The sequence below is a fragment of the Dermacentor albipictus genome, chromosome 1, assembly GCF_038994185.2.
Source record: "Dermacentor albipictus isolate Rhodes 1998 colony chromosome 1, USDA_Dalb.pri_finalv2, whole genome shotgun sequence".
Classification (NCBI taxonomy): Eukaryota; Metazoa; Arthropoda; class Arachnida; order Ixodida; family Ixodidae; genus Dermacentor; species Dermacentor albipictus.
The window spans coordinates 272,272,277-272,294,754 of NC_091821.1; the positions used below are offsets into that span (position 1 = coordinate 272,272,277).

The 22,478-nt window shown below is 42.2% G+C and overlaps 1 protein-coding gene and 1 non-coding gene across 2 annotated transcripts in view; both read right to left on the reverse strand.

Moving 5' to 3' along the window:
- Oat (Ornithine aminotransferase precursor) overlaps window positions 1-22,478 on the reverse strand; it is a 68,053-nt gene that overhangs the window by 39,181 nt on the left and 6,394 nt on the right. The window contains exon 3 of the mRNA XM_065449789.1: window positions 11,390-11,614. Coding sequence (XP_065305861.1) covers window positions 11,390-11,614 — 225 coding nt within the window. The remainder of the gene's footprint in view (window positions 1-11,389; window positions 11,615-22,478) is intronic.
- Window positions 5,260-5,332, reverse strand: TRNAS-CGA (transfer RNA serine (anticodon CGA)). Its single transcript has one exon. It is a non-coding gene; the product is annotated as a tRNA-Ser (tRNA).

Consider the following 22,478-nt stretch of genomic DNA (forward strand, 5'->3'; position numbering starts at 1 on the left):
CCTGGTTCTAATATTGAGCATTTACACTATGTGAATTTTTGCATAGTCATAGTACTTCTTCATCGAACGTTATCTGCATGGACGATTTAATTGCTCCTGGTGTTGATTGGTCTTCTATGAAAGTAAGCAGACACGAAGTAGCTATCGGGCGGGAGTTGGTCCACATTTCACTGTCCTGTGGCCTGCACCAGATCGTTCAGGATTTCACTCGGTAAACTTCCGTCTTTTATCTTGTCTTTCTTACATGTTTTTTTAATGCCAGTTATGAATGAGATGTTATTGATGAAATATCTGACCACAATGCGGTGTTAATTTCAGTTCCTGGCATCGTCCTTAAATCCCGCTACATCTACCGCACATTTCCAGACTTTAACCGCGCTGATGATTTGGCCCTACGAGACTCTTTTTATGAGTTTGAACTAATAAGTACTACTACTGATACTAATACCTTGACAAGTTTCTTCAAAAATCTTGTCAGTAAGTGTATCAACCTTTTCATTCTTTTAAAAACAAAGAAAACAAACACTGAAATTCCTTAGATGACTAGGGACCTTTTGCATTTATTATGTCGTGTGGCCAGATTACGTCGATCGAAATGCTCTGGTGACCCAACAAAAGGCATGCAATTCCATAGCGCTGAAAAGGAACTCTGTTCTAAAAAGGTTGCAGCAAAAGAATTTTATCGCAAGGTAACCTTGCCGAAATTAATGCTGGCTAATCCCCAAAAATTTTGGAAAGCTATCCTACCACCTGGGTCATCCTCGGACACATTATTAATAACAATGTTGCAGTTTCTGAATCGTAGACAATAGCTTCTTTTAACACTTACTTCCACTCTGTCTTTACGACTGATAACTCTGTAACCCCCATTTTGATTCCGAACTATACCCTCCAATCGACAGTACATCACTGTCAACTGAGGGTATACTTAATCCTAAACTTATACACCAAGAAGTTGTGTGGTCCCCACGGTATCCCAACTGTTTTTCTCGTTCGATAGTATCTTTGGTGCAGCAGATATCTAACAATCATCTTTAGAAAATCTCTCTTAACTGGGAGCGTTGCAAACTTGAATACCTAAAATTCCTTCACATGTTAATCAATTCTCCTCGCCTCTCCTCTCTAGATAACTATATTTGAATTTTTCCTAACCCTCATGTACGAGGAGTCGCCATGCTCTATAAATATCTCAACCTTTTTTACCCACACTGATTCCTTTAAACACAGTTTTTGTCCATCAACAATTGAAGTATGGAATTCATTATCGGGTAACACCTGTTCACTTCCACTGAAACTATTCAAGCAAGCTTGTTTACAAATGTTATATGTTTGTTGTTCATCCCACTACTGCAATAACCTCATTGAGGCTGCAGTATGTATAAATAAATAAATAAATAAATAAAAATTAGTGACATTATGCGAAAAGCTTAAAATAGGCTTAAAAATAAATTGAAACTGAAATGTCTTATTTATTTGCATCACACAAAGTTTGAGTGTTACAGAAACTATACTGAAAAACTAAAGCACCACAATATGCAAAAATTTAGGGAATTTTTCTATCCGAGTTAAGAAAATGCTGGCTTTGGAGGTTGGTAGCACTGAGCTACAGCAATAAAATACACTAGCACATGGTGCTCACACTTTCAGCTAAAAAAGTTACTAAGCCACTAATGCTTAATGACTTGCTTGATGCACAGAGCTCAAAACACAAGGTAAAGCATCACTCTGCCTGTACTTCCCCTGCATCTGTGTACAATACAATTGACAGTCAAGTCTGCTCACATCCGTGCCTGCCACCAACATCAAACAAGTGGAATCACCTTCTCGCATTACCAGCTGCCATTTAAAATTACGACAATCACCTTCTCACATTACTAGCTGCCATTGAAAATTATGGCACATCTATGAACAAGTTAACAAACACTGTATGAAAAGGAAACAGGTTTTTAATGTAATTAGCATTCTTAAGGTACTTGACGCACTTTCCGGGGGCTGTCTGTCTACCTACCTATGTCTCTCACCGTCTTGCCGCCAACTTGGGCGACTGGTTAGTCCATGGTCAAATGGGTAACACATCGAGCTGCTGTGCTGAGTGAGCAGGGTTCAAAACAGCCAGAAAAGCTTTGGTCACCGAGTATGTGGCACTGGGCATATGCTGTTGTTCAATGAACCTTCTTGACGCCAACTTAGCAACTGGCAACAATCTGCAACTGGGTAAGTGCCCAACTTGAATGAACCCCCGTCACGTCAAATTAGGTCACAGGATGTGTGTATACAATGTATATGTGCCACTCTTCAATGAACTTTTTGGACGCCAACTTGGGTTACTGGGTATGTGCAATTGGTTATGTGCCACTCTACAATGACCATCTTCAAGGCCACTTAGGTCACTTGGTATGTGCTACTGGCTATAAGCGATTCTTCAATGACAAAAAAAAAAACACCTTAAAGGGACCCTGAAACACTTTTTGAACATAGTAAGAAAATGTCGATCTCCTGTGAAACACAGAGAAAAATCTATTGCTCTCGCTTCCGCAATTTCGTCATGCAGCATCATCGAATCATTGCAAGCAGCTGGGCCCACCAATGCTATTGGCCGATTATGCAATTGCATTCTCAGTAATACATAATTGCTAATTTTGACTTAAATAAATATATATATGTCAGCAACTTCAAAAAGACCGAAAAATCATATTTTTGCAATGCGCATACCTGCGTCTGCTGCATGTGGCCTATAAAATACCAGCAGCGTGCTGTGTAGTGTAGTCTACCACGGCCACCATAGGATGCTGCAACGAGCATTTTTGCTGCCGCGACGCTCAACTTATGACAGAGGCACTGTCCTCTTTGCTTCTCCACTGTGTAGCTTCCAGCACGCTAGCATAGCAAAAAGAGAGAGAAAGCTAGATATCGGTGAGATAACTCAACTTATAGTTGAAGGATTAAAAAAATTCTTGCAGCATGACATTAGTGAGATGTCTTTTAATAGCGAGGCCATTCTACAATTAGTTAAAGAAGTGTTTCAGGCTCCCTTTAAGTTTTCTTTGGTGCTGGATGGAACCATACCCATGCCATATATATTCGGAGAATCTTCTCTGCACGTATATGCACACATGCCAGTGGTGGTGCAGATGGCACGGTGTGTCCAGAGAAGAAGCACAAGAGGAGCCAGGCTGCATGCACGCCTCATACACAACACGTTCTGACAGTGGTACTATAGTGTGTTGCTACATTGGTTCACTGCTAATTGCATTAACGTTTACATCCATGTTGAGATGAGGTCTGCCGGAATTTTTTTGCTATGTCCATCTGTGTCTAACCACTTCCATGCCAACTTAGGACACTGGATATGTGCCCGCGTAGACAACATGGAAATAGACAACTTGGGTCATTGGGTATGTGCAACTGCGCATGTGCCACTGGCATCGGTCAGTGAACTCACTCACTCACTCGCACTCATTTCAAAGGCGTGAGTGCGAGTGTGAGTGCCACTGAGTGTGGGCGGAGGCAAATGCGAGTGAATGCCAGTGAGTGTGAGTGGAGGCGAGTGCGAGTGAGTGTCAGTGAGTGTGAGCGGAGGTGAGTGCGAGTGAGTGTGAGTGGAGGTGAGTGTGAATGTGACTGAGTACTGCGAGTGTGAGTGGGAGTGTGAACGTGAGTGAGTGCCTGTGAAAGCGAGTCCAGGTGAGTGTGAACGGGAGTGAGTGCAGGTGAGTGTGAATGTGAGAGTGCTTTTGAGTGTGAGTGGAAATGAGTGTGAACATGGTGTTTGTGAGTGAGTGGAGGCGAGTGTGAACGTGGTTGAGTGGAAGTGAGCATGAACCTGAGTTATTGAGTGCAGGTGAGTGTGAATGTGAGTGAGTGCTTGTGAGTTGAGCTGACTCTGAATATGAGTGTGAATGACGGTATGTATGTGAGTAACTGCTTGCGAGTGTTAGTAGACGTGAGCACAAAGGTGAGTGAGTGAGCGTGAGTAGACGCGAGCATTAACATGAGCGTATCACAGCTAGCACAACAATTGAAGACGTTTAAAGTTCCTTTTAAGAGTGGAATGCGATAGTGTAAATGTGCTACATTCGCATCGGAAATCATGGGAGGCGGTTGTAGGCAGGACCCTATCGACGAGGAAGTGGCCGCAGCATCGAAGGCACATGCATATGCAGCGTCTGAACTTTTTCATAGAGAACCCCGCTTAAGGGCGTGTGCACCATCGACCGACAGTGGCTGAATTCGGCAAATAAAGGAAAAAGAAAAGACAGTGGCTGAATGGGTTAACATGATGGTCTCGCAACCCATAGTCCCTGGGGTCAAATCCCCGGCCCGCAATTTTATTTTCAGGTTAACGTCTATTTATTTATTGCCTTTATCGGAAATTTTCACTCACGGCTAACAGACGCTGACAACGCCAACACCAGATTTTCCGTGGCCCCGCAAGAAACAAGAATAGCCATCTTCACGAGTCAGGCTGATGAGCATGCCACTGGAACTCGACCAAGTACTTTTCCGGTGATCGTAGGTGTAGCAAGACAGGGGGCTAGCTGGAGGGGTTATCTTAAAATATCACCTATATGGGTGTATGCATTACGCATGATTGAGCAAACTTCTCAGATAATAATTTCCGGGGTTTTACTTTCCAAAACTACGATATGATTAAGAGGCATGCCGTAGTGGCAGACTTCGGATTAACTTTGAACACCTGGGGTTCTGTCATTCCACCCCCGTCGAAATGTGGTCGCCGCAGCCACGGATCGACCCGATTTCCTTGAGCTTAGCAGTGGTACTTTTCAAATATAATGACGCTTGGCAGAATCACAAGAATATTCTCAAACGATAGCATGAACACAAAAGCCAATGGATTCTATTATGCTCAGTTCAACGAACCTACAGGTGTAAGTTCTAGGATTACAGGTATTTTGGGCTGTTCACCATGTTTGTGATGTTTCTGCCCAAAACTGCTTTGGTAGCAAAGTGAAACACAATCTGCAAAATGTTCCAATTAACTAGTTTCTTAGGACTCAAAAAACTAAGCGTAGAGACATATCTCTTCATCCCAAACGCCTCGCAGGCTTCCTCTCGTCACTTGACACTCGCCCTCCCAGTTTCGGTGCTCAGGAGGCATAAAGTGCTTCCATAGAGTTATATCATAAGAAGCCAACAAACACTGACACCAAGGACAACATAGGGAAAATTACTTGTGCTTAATAAATGAAATGAAGAAACAATAAATTAATGGAAATTAAAGTGGATGAAAAAACAACTTGCCGCAGGTGGGAACCGAACCCACAACCTTCGCATTTCGCGTGCGATGCTCTACCAATTGAGCTACCGCGGCGCTGTTTCCCCATCCACTTTCTTGGGTATTTATGTGTCCTAGTAGAACCCTGGGAGTGTTAGCCAGCGCCACCACTCACATACCTTGGCGGTGGACGTGGAATGTCCTTCTTGCCACAGGCGTCACGAGAACGTGATCTTTTTGGGTGAAGGCAACTGGTCAATAAACCCACATATGCTACCTGAAGGCATCAATGTTGCCGGATTCGAGACCCTCGTTATGTAATAAACGAGAAGAAGAAAGGGGGTTAACCGAGGGGCCCGATTTTTATTAGTCATATCATAAGAAGCCAACAAACACTGACACCATGGACAACATAGGGGAAATTACTTGTGCTTAATAAATGAAATGAAGAAACGATAAATTAATGGAAATTAAAGTGGATGAAAAAACAACTTGCCGCAGGTGGGAACCGAACCCACAACCTTCGCATTTCGCGAAGGTTGTGGGTTCCAAAAAGATCACGTTCTCGTGACGCCTGTGGCAAGAAGGACGTTCCACGTCCGCCGCCAAGGTATGTGAGTGGTGGCGCTGGCTAACAGTCCCAGGGTTCTACTAGGACACATAAACAGTTCTTTTTTTATGCTTCTGCCCGTGCCTGCAGTGTGTTCTTTAACCCTTTGAGGGTCAATGACGTAAATATACAGCACCGCGAACAAGTCCAAGAATGGTCGATGCCGTATATTTACGGCGCCATCTGTACGTTTAAAAAGCGCGCCAATTTCCTAACTTTTTCTTTTCTATCGTGTGCTGCCACTATGTGGGAATACAGGGAATTTTTTTCGCGTGCCTCCCTCTCTGTTTTCATTGCATGGTTTGTTTTAGAGCTATTTTGGTCCCGCTTGTCTATACACTATCGCTCGCTTATTAGCATGCGCGCGGGCGGCGGTTTGGGTTTTGTTCGGCAGGCGGTTTCGGCTTCTTTCACTTGCAAAACTGATGCCTATCTCGTTATTAATCACTCAAAGGGCTACAGCTTGTTTCTCGCTTGTTTAGTGCTCACTAGGGTGCGCATAGGAAGGATGTTGCCATGCATGAGTTTCCATTGCTTTTTTTTTATTTTTACACTCGCGAAAACTAATTGCCCTTGGTTGGCGATAAGATGAAGATTAGCGGAAGTTCGTCACACGTTTTGCTTTCTTCATGGGCACACAACCACATAGTTTTCTTGAGTGCACGCACCTACGCAGTTCGATTGGACGTAAATATTAGCGTAAGAGCAGGAACAGGTGAGAGTTGCGAAATATGCTCGGGCGCACATTTTCAAAGCCTTGAGCTATGGGTATAAAGATGCATCAAATTTTTAATTCTTACGAGATTATTTCCTTTTTTATTCTTGTTGTTCATAAATGAAGTGTACATATATACCAACGCAAGATATTTCTTTCTCAATTTACGATCACCCTAGAAAAATTACGGTAAATTTTTTCAAAATAAGTCCCTAAGAAGAATTCGAATCTGCAATAAAAAAAAATCAACCCTGGGCGGCTGCATATGGCAAAAAAAATCTACCCTCAAAGGGTTTTAAGCACGCGCGCTAGGCCGTACAATAGCTTTTTTTTTTCATTCAAATACACCGAATGGATGGCATGCCGCGCACGAGTACACCAATGCGTCCTTTAAAGCACAAAGAAGCATTGCAATTGTTTGTTCCAGACTCCAGTGTTGTGAAGACAGAACCCCGTAAGTGATATAAAGAGTGCGCTGCTCTGTAGATAAGAATGCTTCCAACTTTTGTAGTTGCTGGCACACACTACTGTGCTCTGTTTCTCGATGTTTGCTCGCCTGTAGCGATGTATTAAAGCACTTTGTTTTACGTCATCTCGTCTGCGTGCCGTTCTCTCCTCAATGATCAACGAGGGGCAAGCTCCAAGCGAGCGCTATTTAGGTTGGCGGCCGTTTGAAATCATGGAGTTATTTAAATATAATGCATTAGTAATGGAAGGACTAAGTTCATTCTGTTCCCTAACTGTTTTAAGGAAATATGAATATTTAAAGCAATTTGAGTTAAAGGTGCATTCATTAGGTGTTCTAGAGTGCTTGTGGCATGTTGACCTAGAATGATTCAAAGAACTTCGTAAAGATGTGTCAATGGTTCTGTCACCATGAATAAACTTAAACAAAACTTTTAGTCGTGCTAGTTCTGCCCTAATTTGCAGTGTTATAAACTGGCTCTTTTTAATAATTCAGTCGATGAATCCATTAACTTGTATTTATTATAAATGAACCTTATTGCCTTCCTCTGCACCCCCTCTTACGAGTTCTTTTTTTAAATCAAACAACCAAGCACTGGTCGAACAAGCATTGTGTAGGCCAGCAAATTCGTATCTGCTGGCGCAAAACGAAGGCGTCTTCTCAGAAAGATGAGTCGCTTTGGTGCTCAGCATAAAGATTGATTTCCAATTGAAGTTATGTTGTTAACATGGGTTTCCTGTCGGAGAGCGCGTGTTAAAGTGACATCTAAACATTTACACTGAAATACATAAGTGAGAGGTGTGTCATTAATAACGTAAGTAAAATCACAGATCTGTTTCATTCTAGAAAGATAAGTATTGCTAAAGTCATCTGCCACTCCTGACACCAAGAAAAGTAGAATTTTGTATATGGTGATCATCATTGCAATTAATTTTGCGGTATGAACAACAATAGTCAGCAAATAGACTGATGTTACCATGTAATCGGGAAAACAAATCGTTTATGTATATTAAAAATAAAACTGGGAACCAAAGCACTGCCTTCTCGCACTCCAGGTACAATAGGTGCTAAACTGGAAGCTTCGGTCTGAATAGTATACACAAATTCTGAGAGGCAGACGGCAGCACACTCCCTCATGAGTGCACTCACTCACATTCACTCGCACTCATTTAAAAGGCATGAGTGCGAATGAGTTCCAGTGAGTGCGAGTGGAAGTGAGTGTTAGTGAGTGTGAATGGACGTGAGTGCGAGTGCAAGTGAGCGCCAGTGAGAGTGAGTGGAGGAGAGTGCGAGCATGAGTGGGCGCTTGTGAGTGTGACTGGAGGTGAGCGTGAATGTGAGCGAGTGCGGGGCCTGGAAAAAATTACGGTGAGTGTGAGTGAGTATTCTCCTACACTGCCGACCAATGGCCACTGGGTATGTGCAAAAATAAACAAGTTGGACCATTCGGTATGCGACACTAGGTGTGTGAACATTGTTGGCCAATCCTCCAGAATGGGTATGAGCCACTGGCTAAGTGCCCGCATAGACAAGCAAAACAAGAGGCAAGTGAAGATGTCTGCTGCCGAGAAGTGAACAAGTTGGCATCAAAAGCAGCCACATGGGGAGAACAAAGTGAACAGAATGAGACCAGAGCATGCGAGCGAGTGAACAAAGCGTGCGAGGAGTCTTGAGCTACAGAGAAATGTAGATGTCGGTAACCAAAAATTGAAGAAGTCATCTACACAGAAGTGAAGAATTTGGCAATCTAGGTAGTGTGTTGCTACATTGCTTTAAAGCCACTTACATTAACATATGATTCAATGTGAGATGGATTCTGCCACAATTGTTTTTGTGTGTGTGACTTGTACTAATGCACTTCCTACACTTTTAATTATAGTATATTTACAAAGCTTGTTTGCATAACCACTCTCTCTGACCTCGAGGGTACTAAAAACAAAATAGTAAAGCAACTGACCTATATTGACAATTAAACCCATACCAAAAGGCATTTCTAAGGTACTCTCAGAAGCCCTTGTGAGAAAGAATCTGGCAGTAGAGAAGCTTTGCGTATACCTTTAGCTGTACACCACCATTTCTCACATAACTGATTAAGATTAGAGCAATATGAAACAACTGCCCCAATTTTAATGGACACATACTGAAATGCATTTGTTATCACATTTTACTGCAATTTAAATGCATGTCAAATGAAAAGCAGAGCTTCTGACACAATAGGCTTCTATGCACACTTTATCCCAAACAAGGTAAGGCCAGCTGGCTGCTGCTGGCAATGGCCAAATGGCATCGACTTTTTTGTAGTACAGTGTTGCGTAGAATTTACAAACTTTCCACATGTATCAACTGAATACTGAACTCAAGGTTACACAGTGGACACATTTATATGGAATTTCAATGAAAACAAGAATAACATTTGCTTAAACAAGGCGCACAAAACATCCCAAATGCATTAGCTATAGTATTTAGAGACGTACATCAGCCCTCTTTAATTTTCTGAACAAAGAATGTGTCTAAGCTGACGTGTTCGGACAAAGAGTCCAGAACGGTTGCAACCATCCCCAACGGTTCTGAAATTTCTACCATGGCAGCAGACTCCTGACTCTATTCTAAGGTGCACTAACAGGTCAATATTACAACTGACCATTCGCTTTGGCTCATTAGTTCATTATGTAAGGAAGCAATTCTGTAAACTTTTCACTCATTTAAAATAACGGTCACAGGCCTTCTTGCAGCACCACAAGTTCTTCAATTTGAGTTAAATGAACAATAATAAACCAGGCTCATGCTGAAGTTTTAATTAGCACCTAATACAGTCAGAGCTAATTAAGTGGGCCAAAAATCAGCTGCGTAGCAAACATGCAGCATGGATCCAGCATGATGTACAAAACTGCAGGCCACATAAGGGCATGCGGAAGAGTGGTCTGTTGAGCCTGTGTTATGTCTTGACATTGTCCTCTACTCCTGATGTCATCAAGTGTGTAAATGGTCTCGGGATCTGCAACCATGTGCACTTTTATATAACAAATCAGTGGACTGAGCATCGTACAAAGGCCATGTGTCCCTGTTTTCATGATGATAAGATGTTTCACAGCCTCGATCCCCACAATCTGTCACCACGATGCTCATGCATGTTACAACCCACAGTTAGGAAAGCATTGATGTTGGGAACTTAAAAAGCAGCGTGTAGACAATGCACAAAGGACACAAAGACCTGCATAGCAAGCAATCGCAGGTATTGATGTTAACATCACTGGCAGTTTCAGCCTTCAGATTAGCCAGTCATCCTCCTTTCACAAAATTATCCCATTTTTGACAGTGTTCATCAGAATCCGGATTAAGTGATACCTTACACTACTCCGGCCATCCGCTGCATTTTTGCGAGCTGATAAATAAATGGCGAATACAAGTCCCTTTGTTGAAACATTGGCTCCAGCCTAGGACGTATCGCTTGTTCTGCTACTATCGATCACTATAAGCAGTGGTGGTGGCAGAAGTAATCCATAGGGGCAACATTAGGGGCAGCAAAGCACCTTGTAGCATATGGTTTTTCCTGTAGGCACACCTTCAAAAGTAGCGAGTGTGAAGAATAAACTGATGGGCTCAATTTTTCCATTATTCACAACTATACAAACAGACAATGAAACCAGATAACGCATGGGGGAACGTAATTGTTATGTTTAATCAAATTGCAACAATAACAAGGTAAAGGGAATGAAAGTGGACGAAGAGAACTTGTGGGGACCAAACTCGCATCTCTGCATTATACATGAGATGCTCCAAAAGAAGTGGACATTCTTACCAGCACTCTTTATATGAAAATGAAGAGATAAAGTGCAGCTATGGCAAACCATTGTGTGGCAACTGCATACAATGACGATGTGTCCATCTGCCTGCTTTGCAGTTGAAGCAACTGGTGTTGCACAGAATGCAAGCCTTAATTTATTGACCATGACCGCTGCAGAATCAATTTCCACTATTAAGTGTGCAGGAAGCTTTACGTAGTTATGGGAAATGTCAATGACAACGAGTGTTACCACCTTGGTGTGTCAACACCTTTTTGTGTCAACCGAGGATAGACGAAGAAGTGCAGGTCAAGGCTATGCGTCGCAGGGAGAACGCAGTGAAAACTGCTATGTTCAATCAATTAGTCATTCTGCAATACTTCATCGACTTTAGCACCTTTAGCAGCTTTAACACTTCAACACCTTTAACACCTTTGGCAGGGATGTAATAACTAAAGAATTCCCAGTCACGTCCATTATTTCTGCGCTGGGAGTGCTTGAGAGCCCTTTTAATTTGTGCATATCCAGCATGCTGTCATGTGTTATGTCATTATGTTGCCAATCACCAGACAGTACTTACCAGTGTTCATGGGGAGCACTTTGTCATAACCAAACATGTTTGTCAGTCGCTCAGCCAGCTCTCCCAGAGCAGTGTTGTAGAAGGCTCGCGAGGTGAGAGTCATCATTTCCGCTTGCTCTTTCAGAGCCTTCACAATTTTAGGGTGGCAATGGCCTTGGTTCACCGCACTGTATGCACTCAGGAAATCAAAGTAAACACGGCCTTCAACATCCCACACGTGGACACCTGTATGGAATACAAAAAATTAAAGATGTAGAGTTCTGCGTGCAAAAAATAAGTTACCACACCCTTTACCTTTAGCAAATTATCCTGTCCAATGAACTCATTAGACTGCTCAGTCCAGTCTGCTTGAGTACTTTAAGTTAAAACATGAAATACTTGGGTAGACATATTCCTCAGTTAAACATGTACTCACCAGGTGCTTTCTTTTTTACACTATACATGAATTTATGAAAAATGCCTGTAGCAGATAGTGAAATTCTAATCCTTGAACTGGGTTACTCGAAGAGGTGGACATTACTTGCACAGTAAATTAAGATATATAATTGACTAATTAATAAAAATCTACTATTTAAGTTCTAAATAAATTACTTTAGGGCTCGTATTGCAATATACAAATTGACGCTGATGAGTTCTCAAGGCACATACACTTGGAACGAATTCTGAGGATGGCACAGTTTCGAGATATGTGCCTTCAAACTTGCCGTAAAAATGCACTATAGTGCTGCTTACTTTTTTAACAAAGAGTCATTTCATGCATTGAACCACAAAAGTAACTGGAATGAGAATGTATTTCATTGCACAGTTTGGAAATGAATACAGTGAAATCTCGACAAACAGAAATCGCTACGGAACTACCTCTTAATTAAACCGAACACCATCCTTAAGGTTGGTTGGTTTTCTATTCATGCAATTGTATTCAGCTTTGTCTCTCAGTAAATGGAACTCCTGATAAACGGAACCAATTTCCTTGGATCCCTTGAGGTTCCATTTAAAGAGAGTCCAACTGTATCTCAAAACTCGTGTCATCCTGAGAATTCGAACCAAATGGATACATGACACAATAATTCTGCAGAAACCCGCAAGGTGGAGAGAATTAATAAAGGGAAAATCAGACATGCACCCATTCGTAGCAATTGCTACGAACGGGTGGATGTCCGATTTTACCTTTATCAAATGGATACATGTTGAAAACTCACCGGCTACAATTTGTAAATAGCAATATGTGCCATAGAGTAATTAGTTAAAATTGTAGTTAGTCAATTATGCATTTCAATTTCTTGCACAGGTAATGTATGCCTCTGACGAATCCAGCTCAAGGACTAGAATTGTGCTATACGCCATAGGAGATTTCCAAAAATTCTGTATAGTCTAAAGCAAAAAAATTCATGAGCCATTCCCCTGTGGTAAGGTGGACGACCAGTGAAGCTGTTTAGCATACGACACAGCATCTTGAACAAAGGTACAAACATATTTATTGTCCTCATCTGTGGTCATCGTGACAATATAGGTATGCACACACATTAAGCGTGTCTGCCCCGTAAGACAATGATGGCTCATACCGCCTTAAGCAATGGCTCATACCCTCGTAATTGTGGCCTCCCTATTACAAGGACAGAAGTGAAATTCTATGCTAGAATGATGGGTGGCAACGAAGCCAGCTGTGGAAGAAGACTAACATAACAATGAATGTGCGAGCAAGTGGCATGAGCGCGTTCACGCGATTGAGCCAGCTGTGAAAGAAAATGATGCTCGAGCCATTGCTAATGACGATAGTTTGCATCTCAGGTGCAACAAGGGTAGTTCAAGTACACATTACAGTTCTGGGGACGTCGACCGACCACTTGAACTGGTGGACTGGGCGGAAAAGGCCAAGCATGCCCAGGGCCTTACTTGAGCCCTAACCCTCAGCCACGTACCTCTTTACCCTTCCCCCTTTCAATAAAGTTTATCACCACCACCACATTACAGGTCCCTGAGCCCACAGAGGTATGTGGCATTGAGCTTGGACCCTTTGTGCACTATCACCAGGATTGGCCCATGTGACGACAGTTTTTGCACACAGACGCCACAAACCCCCGGATCTTAGACCTATACAGTTTTGCTGTAAAACACACTGTATATATCTGACAAAGTATTAACCCATGAAGAGCCACAATTAGACCTTGCTGTGTTCCAAAACATTTGTGTCTGATTGATTCCAAATAAACGTCATCATAGGTCCAGCTCATATTAAGACAATTACAATTGTACTTCACTGCATACCCTCTTGGCACATAGTGTCACAGAGTCACTGCTTGGATCCACATTGGTAAATCGGTCATTCATCGGTTTCCAGAGACACTTATGAGAATCAATAAATACCAGATGGCTTTAAGGAGACCGTAAATGGCAGTCAGATTTAATGGTAATTCATATGTCAATTGGTCTCAGTTGGAAAAAACGTGACTAGCAATAGTTATTAAAACAGCAGTGTAATTAAAATTCACATGCTGAAATAACAGATCTTTGTACTTTGGTTGAATCAATGGAGATCAGCATTTTGCTTTTCTTGAAACATCTGCAATAAAGCTTTAATTACCCTATACATTGACACATGTACTTGTTTATCAGGTGACCACATTTCACAGTCTCACAAATGTTATCGCTGAGTACAGGACGCACCAGCATGTATCAGAAGTTTCTTGAATACTATCGATGGTTCTATCCGCTGTCTGTTGTCACCGAACCTTGTGTAATCCGATTTGCATGTATGTGCGATGCGAATTGTGTAGTACTTTCTGGAAGACACGCAGGCACCAGCAATTTCTGTGGAACCTTCGATACCTTATGTATAAAAGCCAATGTGCTTGATCTGCTGATCAGATTTCGCTGATCGCCGACTGTTTTTGCCACTATCCTTGTTCTTTAAGTGTAGCCTGCTTTTCTGGGCACAAGTTCACCCAATAATATGCAAGTTTTGTCATTCAAAGTTTCGCTACGATGTTCTTGATCCTCACTACCGCATGACAGTATTTTTTCAAAGACTGGTACTGGCATTCAGAGTTCCATTAAAGCCATTTGGTATTTACAGATTCAACATCTGCAGGCTTAGAGCCTGTCACCAGCAAAAGATGCCGACAGCGACTGGGGCTATACTAATCCAGGTACAACCAAATTAGGAAGGCCCACAAAGCTTCAACAAGACACTCCCTCACTAGATCAGGAATTCACCTCCCTGGTGCAGTATCCCGCCACCCCCTCCCAATTGGCTCACTCAATTACCCAATGGCCCTCAGTCCCCAGCAGCTGCGGAGCACCTGACCAAGGCAGCGGTCAGACTTGTAACGCAGCAGAGGGTGCCAAGAATCTCTGGACCCGGACAGGCCACCAATGGAAACTGACCCTTGCAACGTTTAACACCTGAACCCTCTAGAGTGAGGCTAGCTTAGCTGGACTCTTTGAGGAACTATCAGACATTGCTTGGGATATCATCAGCCTTAGTGAGATTAGGAGAACTGGTGAGGCTTATACATTGCTGAATAACGGCCATGTCCTCTGCTATAGAGGCCTCCCGGATTAGAAACAATACAGGGTGGGATTCCTAATCCATAAGAACATTGTGGGCAACATTGACAAATTCTACAGCATTAAGGAGAGGGTAGCAGTAGTCGTAATCAAACTTAATAAGAGGTATAGATTAAAGGTAGTACAAGCCTATGCTCCAACATCCAGTCACGATGATGAGGAAGTAGATCAGTTTTATGAAGATGTTGAATTAGCGATGAGAGAAGTGCAAACTCAGTATATACTGTAGTAATGGGCGACTTCAATGAAAAAGTGGGGAAAAAGCAGGCTGGTGAACAAGCAATTGGCAACTACAGCGTCGATTCTAGGAACGCTAGAGGAGAGATGCTGGTAGAATTCGCAGAAAGGAATAAGCTTCGAATAATGAACACCTTTTTCAGGAAGCAAAGCAACAGAAAGTGGACCTGGAAAAGCTCTAATGGTTAAAGGGCCCCTGAAATGGTTCGGACAAATTTTGTAGACGCATGGGGTACAGCTTAAGTAGAACATTCGCACTACAATTTAAGTGAAGCGTTGCGTATTAATGGAGCTACAAGCGATTACAAGTTACCCTCCTCCCTAGCCATAATTTTCCTCCTCAACTCGTTCGCCGAGCGCTCGGGGCTAAGCTCCACCTTGACTGGTCCTGCGTCACGATGCAGCGTCACATCATCCACTTCCGGCTGTTTTGGAGCCCGCTCCCACCCACGCGAAACGTCTCCACTTGTGGCTTGGCCGTCAACCCCAAGCGAGAGCTATCGAAGCAGCGTGCGTTGCAAGCATTCTGTCGTAGCACCGAACGTGTCTGGTATTCTGGTAACCACACACTAGCAGAACGTTTCGACGGAACGGTGAAGGCATAAACTCAAACTGATGAAGGAACTTTAGCGTAGATGTACGTGAGCTGCCTGATCGGTCTCCACGGTCCAGCCACCCATTGGCGCAGAGCTTAACCAGCCAAAGAAAGAGCTAATAATGCTCTAACCAAGTGTAAAACATTTGAAACATTTACAAAAATGTGTTAACAATTACACTCCTGCGAAAAATTTACACTAGCAGCAAAGAAGAACACATTTTGTTACTGCTACTGTGTGTGGTTAAGCTCTATGCCACGAGGTGGCTGTACCGTGCAGACCATTCACATTTGCGCTTCTCTTCATCCCCTGAAATGACACGCAAGGGGACACGGCCAGGCCCTGTCCCCTCGCTCTTGCACTTACCCTAATACAGGACTCGTGAAACGCTATTGCATTAGTAATCTTCTGGCGTAAAGTGACGGCCACAATCGTGCAATGCTGGCGCCTATTGGATAGCGGCTGTAGTATGCACAGCAGCCAGTCCGCTCATCTACTGGCTTGCAGAAGGACACGATGTCGCAGCTTGACATATTGCCAGTCGCTACATTTGCAGTCCACAACGCAACAAAGCCGAATCATAGCGCTCACAAAAAGACAGACCGACACTGACTGCGGAGCTCTCGTCAAAGACTGAGCATGTTCTAACACAAGCAGACGACACTTGCTGTGTGCCGGACTTGCTTAAGTGTACTGAGAAATTGTTCGTGTGCATTCTCTTTATGTTACTTTTTTTTTATAAAAACAAATTAACTAACATTCCAAATATTACAAACATCATTTGTTTACCATAAAGTTGGAAAAATTATCGATCATGCACCCCAGTCAGCCAATCGGATAGCTCGTCCCACTGACGTCATATGGGCGATTTCTGTCATATGGGTAGGGGCGGCTTAAAATTCCGCCGAGCAGTGTGCTGCGATCGGCAGCGATGTGCATTTTTAAAACCTTATAATAAATTACATGCTTTACACAGAGCACTTAGATGTGTCAATTAATGATCAGAAGGACCTACTCTAACGACTCAGTACGTTTGTAGAAAATAGTCAAAATCGTTTCAGGGTCCCTTTAAACAAGAAATGAAATTGACTTCATACTTTCTGCTGATCCCAGCATAGTGCAAGATGTGGAAGTGATAGGTAGAGTAACGTGCAGTGATTATAGGTTAGTGAGGGCCAGGATTCATCTCAATTTGAACAGAGAAAGAGTAAAAGTGGTCAAGAAAAAACAGGTCAACTTAGAGGCAGTAAGGGTAAAAGCAGACAAATTCAGGCTGGTACTTGCAAACAAATATGCAGCCTTAGAACAGAGAGATGATGATGACATAGAGCTAATGAATGAAACCGTAACTAGGTTGGCTTCAGAGGCAGCATTTGAAGTGGGAGGCAAGGCACCAAGGCAACCAGTAGGCAAGTTCTCCCAAGTAACGAAGGACCTAATAAAGAAAGGACAAAAAATGAAAGTACGATAATGAAGATAAGATAGAATTTGCGGAACTGTCAAAACTGATCAACAAGGCAAAAGTAAGTGATATTCGAAATTATAACGTGCAAGAGACTGAAGAAGCCATAAGAAATGGATGCAGTCTGAAATCAGTGAGAAGGAAACTTGGCGTAGGACAAACCAAGATGTATGCACTGAAAGATAAGCAGGGTAATATCATTAGCAATCTCGAAGGTATAGTAAAAGCAGCGAAAGAATTCTTTGCTGACCTGTACAATACCAAGAGGACTTAGGATAACTCTATTCGAAACAGTAATGAACAGGATACAGAAACTCGTCCTATAACTAGCGATGAGGTTAGAAGGGCCTTGCAAGAAATGAAACGGGGAAGAGCAGCAGGAGATGATGGAATATTATGGATGGATGATGGAATATGATGAAGATGGATGATTTAATCAAAGATGGAGGAGACATAATGCTTGGAAAACTGGCGGCTCTTTATACAAAGTGTCTATCGACTGCAGGGGTCCCAGAAAATTGGAAGAATGCAAACATTATACTAATCCACAAAAACGGAGACGTTAAAGAATTGAAAAATTATAGGCCCATTAGTTTACTCCCAGTATTATATAAAATATTTACCAAAATGTTCTCCAACAGAATAAGGGCAACACTGGACTTCAGTCAACCAAGGGAACAGGCTGGCTTCAGGAAGGGATACTCTACAATGCATCCATGTCATTAATCAGGTTATCAAGAAATGCGCAGAGCATATTAAGCCTCTCTATATGGCTTTCATAGATTACGAAAAGGCATTTGATTCAGTAGAAACACGACCAGTCATAGCGGCATTACATAATCAAGGAGTACAGAACGCTTACGTAAATACTTTGGAAAATATCTACAGAGGTTCTACAGATACCTAAGGTAATTCTACACAAGAAAAGCAGGAAGATATCTATAAAGGGGTCAGACAGGGAGACACAATCTCTCCAATGCTGTTCACTGCGTGCTTGGAATATGTATTCGAGCTATTAAACTGGGAAGAAAAAAAAAATGGGGTTTAACGTGCAAAAACCACTTTCTGATTATGAGGCACGCCGTAGAGGAGGACTCCGGAAATTTCGACCACCTGGGGTTCTTTAACGTGCACCTAAATCTAAGTACATGGGTGTTTTCGCATTTTGCCCCCATCGAAATGCGGCCACCATGGCCGGGATTCGATACCGCAACCTCATGCTCAGCAGCCGAACACCACAGCCACTGAGCAACCACGGCGGGTATTAAACTGGGAAGGCTTAGGAGTAAAGATCGATGGCGAATATCTCAGCAACCTTCAGTTTGCCGATGACATTGTTCTATTCAGCAACAATGCATGAGATTTCCAACAAATGATTGAGGACCTTAACAAGAGAGTGTAAGAGTGGAGTTGAAGATTAACATGCAGAAGCCAAAGATAATGATAAATAGCCGGGCAAGGATCGCCAGTCGGCCTCTAGAGTCTGCGAAGGAGTATGTTTACCTAGGTCAATTAGTCACAGGGAGCCCTGATCAAGAGAAGGAAATTCGCAGAAGAATAAAAATGGGTTGGATCGCATACGGCAGTCATTGTCAGATCCTGACTGGAAGCTTACCATTATCACTGAAAAAAAAGGTGTACAATAAGTGCATTTTACCAGTGCTGAAATATGGGGCAAGAACTTGGAGTCACAAAATAGCTTGAGAAGAAGTTAAGGACCGCGTAAAGAGCGATGGAACGAAGATGATAGGCGTAATGTTAAGAGACAGGAAGAGAGCGATGTGTATCAGAAAGCAAACAGGTGTAAACGATATTCTAATTGACATCAAGAGAAAAAAAATGGAGCTTGGGAGGTCACGTAATGCACCGGTTAGGTAACCGTTGGACCATTAGGGTTACAGAATGGGTACCAAGAGAAGGGAAACGCAATCAAGGACGACAGAAGACTAGATGGAGCGATGAAATTAGGAAATTCATGGGTGCTAGCTGGAATCGGTTGGCGCAGGACAGGGGTAATTAGAGATCGCAGGGAGAGGCCTTCGTCCTGCAGTGGACATAAAACAGGCTGATGATGATAATTTACAGATTTCACTTGGTGCCTCTGGACACCCATGAATATTCAAGTGACCAATGCAGATCTAAGCAGTGGCCCTTCAGCGAAAAGTGTCAATGGGAAACATAGTTGGCCTCAATTGTAACTGTCTCAATACCAATTGGACCCACAAGAATGGCCAATTGGAACCAATTTTAGCCCACTGAATGGAGCAATTAGACTCAACATTTTGTTTTCTTTTTACTGAGAAGGTGTTCCTTCACATTGGACAGCCATTCCTGCTTTTCGTAACAAGCCTACAACTTTTACCTGGGCATAGAAAATAATTTGAAATTAATTTTGGGCATTCCAAGCAATGTCACATATAAGTAGCACATTTAAAGGGCCCCTCACCAGGCTTGCACATTGAAAACAAGAGCAGTAAGCAGGTAAGGTGGCGATGATTGTGCCTGTAAAGGCTTACACCAATTTATGCCACAATATCAGCTGAAAATTCAAACAAACCCTTTATGCTCTTCTTCTCAGGGGCGCCACTCGACCTGCCAGTGTCACATACACTGTGTCTGCAGCACGCAAATATCCACAAGCAACGCAAGCAACTCAGGAGATTCCCGTGAAACCCCAAACGTACAGAACAGCTACAGGAAAAGCACCAAACAACAAGACAAGCAAGGAGATGTGTAAAAAAAACTGGCTGTCACAGGGGCAAAGGGTGTGACAAAAGAGAAGGTGGGCTGATTTGGAATACAGTAGGAGGACAATGTCAGTCACTGGTCAAGACAACAGGAGAGAGCCTATGCCATGGGGAGGGTAGATCACCTCCTCATACCATTGCTTTACAATATTTCACTAATTATATCTCGGCTACTACTAAGTCCTTTTTAACATAACATTCTTCAGTATTAAAAATTCTAGCGTACAACCAAAATTTCCTATGAGGCTTGGTGAGGGGCCCTTTAAGTGCAATTCAAATGCTTCTCTTGAGGCAATAACTGACTCACTGTACAGCACAGTTCAGTTAAATACATTATTTATTAATGCTATGCTGCTTATAATCAGCTACTTCACCAACATCAGCTTTCAACACAATGCAAAAAAAGAAAATTGTATGTGACATGCCATGATTGTGGCATCATGTCTTTTTTTTTAATGATTATATTTTTGCTTCAGAGAAGCTATTTTTATGTATATATGAAGTGACACGAAACACATAGCATAACTGCAAGTGCCACCTGCCATCAGGCACATATTCAAACATCATTAATTCCTAGTGTATTAGCATGCATAATTGTTACTGTTAAAAGGTTATTTCTTTTTACTTGTTTCTAATACGCTACTTTTTCCAATGCTGAAATATAGGTACATGTGCATACTTGTAGCCCTAGACTGTGCTAGCATATGCGCTGCTGACTCAGTGCACAACCAACTGTGTAGAAAAGGAGCATTGCCCTTACAGAAGTTGTAAATATTTCTGAATGGCAGATTTAATGCCCATCCAGATACAACTATAACAGGCCATAAGGATTGAATTTCAGCAGTTTTGTTGACATCACTTTCAATATTCTGACTGGAAAGTGCCTAGGTTCAAAACCAGTTCAGGTTTTTCTTTCCTTAATATCTTACATTCCATTTTATGATCATCATTAAGGTATGGTGATGATAATTATTGGGCAGCTGCAAAAGCAATTGCAGCAACACACAGCAGCATTACAAATGCAGCTGAAGTGCTGCTGCAACAGCCATTGCTGTAAAAGCACGGATTCAGGCTGTGTTGAGGTGAAGAGAGAGTGCTTTGATAACAAGCATTCACTGAACTGGCTCTCACTTTTTTTTTAGAGCTTATATCAGCAGGCAAGAAAAATTCATAAGAGGATGCCTTTGTCCACTTGCTATCCTATTTCTCTCATTATTAACTCTTCTGTCTACACAAATCTCTTAATCTAAGTAACCTGTATTGAACTCTGGTATTTACAAGGAACACTTCCATGTGCTATACAGGGTAGTCAAAATATCCCCTTTACAATGCCTTAAAAGCCAGAGAGTGAGCTATGTGTAGAAGTACCATGAAACTGGGATACTTTTTGAAAGGTTAGAGGTTGTCCTATTTTATATGTAACTTTCTTAAGTTTACAGAAGTCCATAGAGAACCTTAAAGAGGTACAACATTGTACAGTGGCATGCTGAACTAACCTTTTTGCAAGACAGTGATGTTTGAATGCACACCCACAACCATCGCATTTCAGTGTATGTCTTTTTTTTTTTAATTTCAGTCACTGAAAATTGCTTTGTAATACTTCCTGTCTAAAAATGCACAAAATGCTGCTATTTGAACAATTCATTTCAGTTTACTTAATGTCAAATTCAAGTGCACAGTAACAGTGCCATTTACGTAAGTCGCCTCATGATGCAGAATGACATTCAACATAACCCAGAAGCTGTAACATTGAGTAAGAGTCAAGCTCTGTAAACCTTCTGGGAGCCACACTCACTGTATATTGTTTAGTCAACAAAGATTTTTGTTCTCTATACTGCTGGCTTAGCTGCCATGCAGTGGCCCCAGAATCACGTTTGCAACAAACAAAATGTGAGCAAATGACACGTTCAACTACAATTTTAGAATGCTCCTGCAATGCTTCGAAGGTTGTTTAACAAAGCAGCCAAGCTTTATGGTGACAATAAGCTCACCCCTATAGTATTCATGAAGCTGGAATAATGCTAATAAAATCTTTTACACATGTACAGTCGACCCAAAAAGTTTGCGGACCAAGAGATCTGACGAAAATCTGAATATCTCCGCAACCTCAAAACGCAGCCTGGTATTCCCAATTACAGCCTTTACTGGTATATGTGAACAACATTGTGATATACGGTTTTACTGGCTACTTTTAAAGGCTGCTCGTATATTTAGCATTTTCTGAGACCCTGTGGTCCGTAAACTTTTTTGGTCAACTGTACATCAGAGCACTGCCACAGCAGTCTGAGACGACCACTTGAACATACCACAAAGCAGCACATGATTTTTCCGTGGCCATGAAGTGTTTTATGTTCAGTGGATAATTGGAATAATTGGACAAATGGTCAACTTGTTTGCTGTTATCCTCTGAATAATTGAATCATGTGTTTTCTAATATGTGTATTTAGTTTTGTTTTCCTTTTGTCACTGTTGTAACTGCT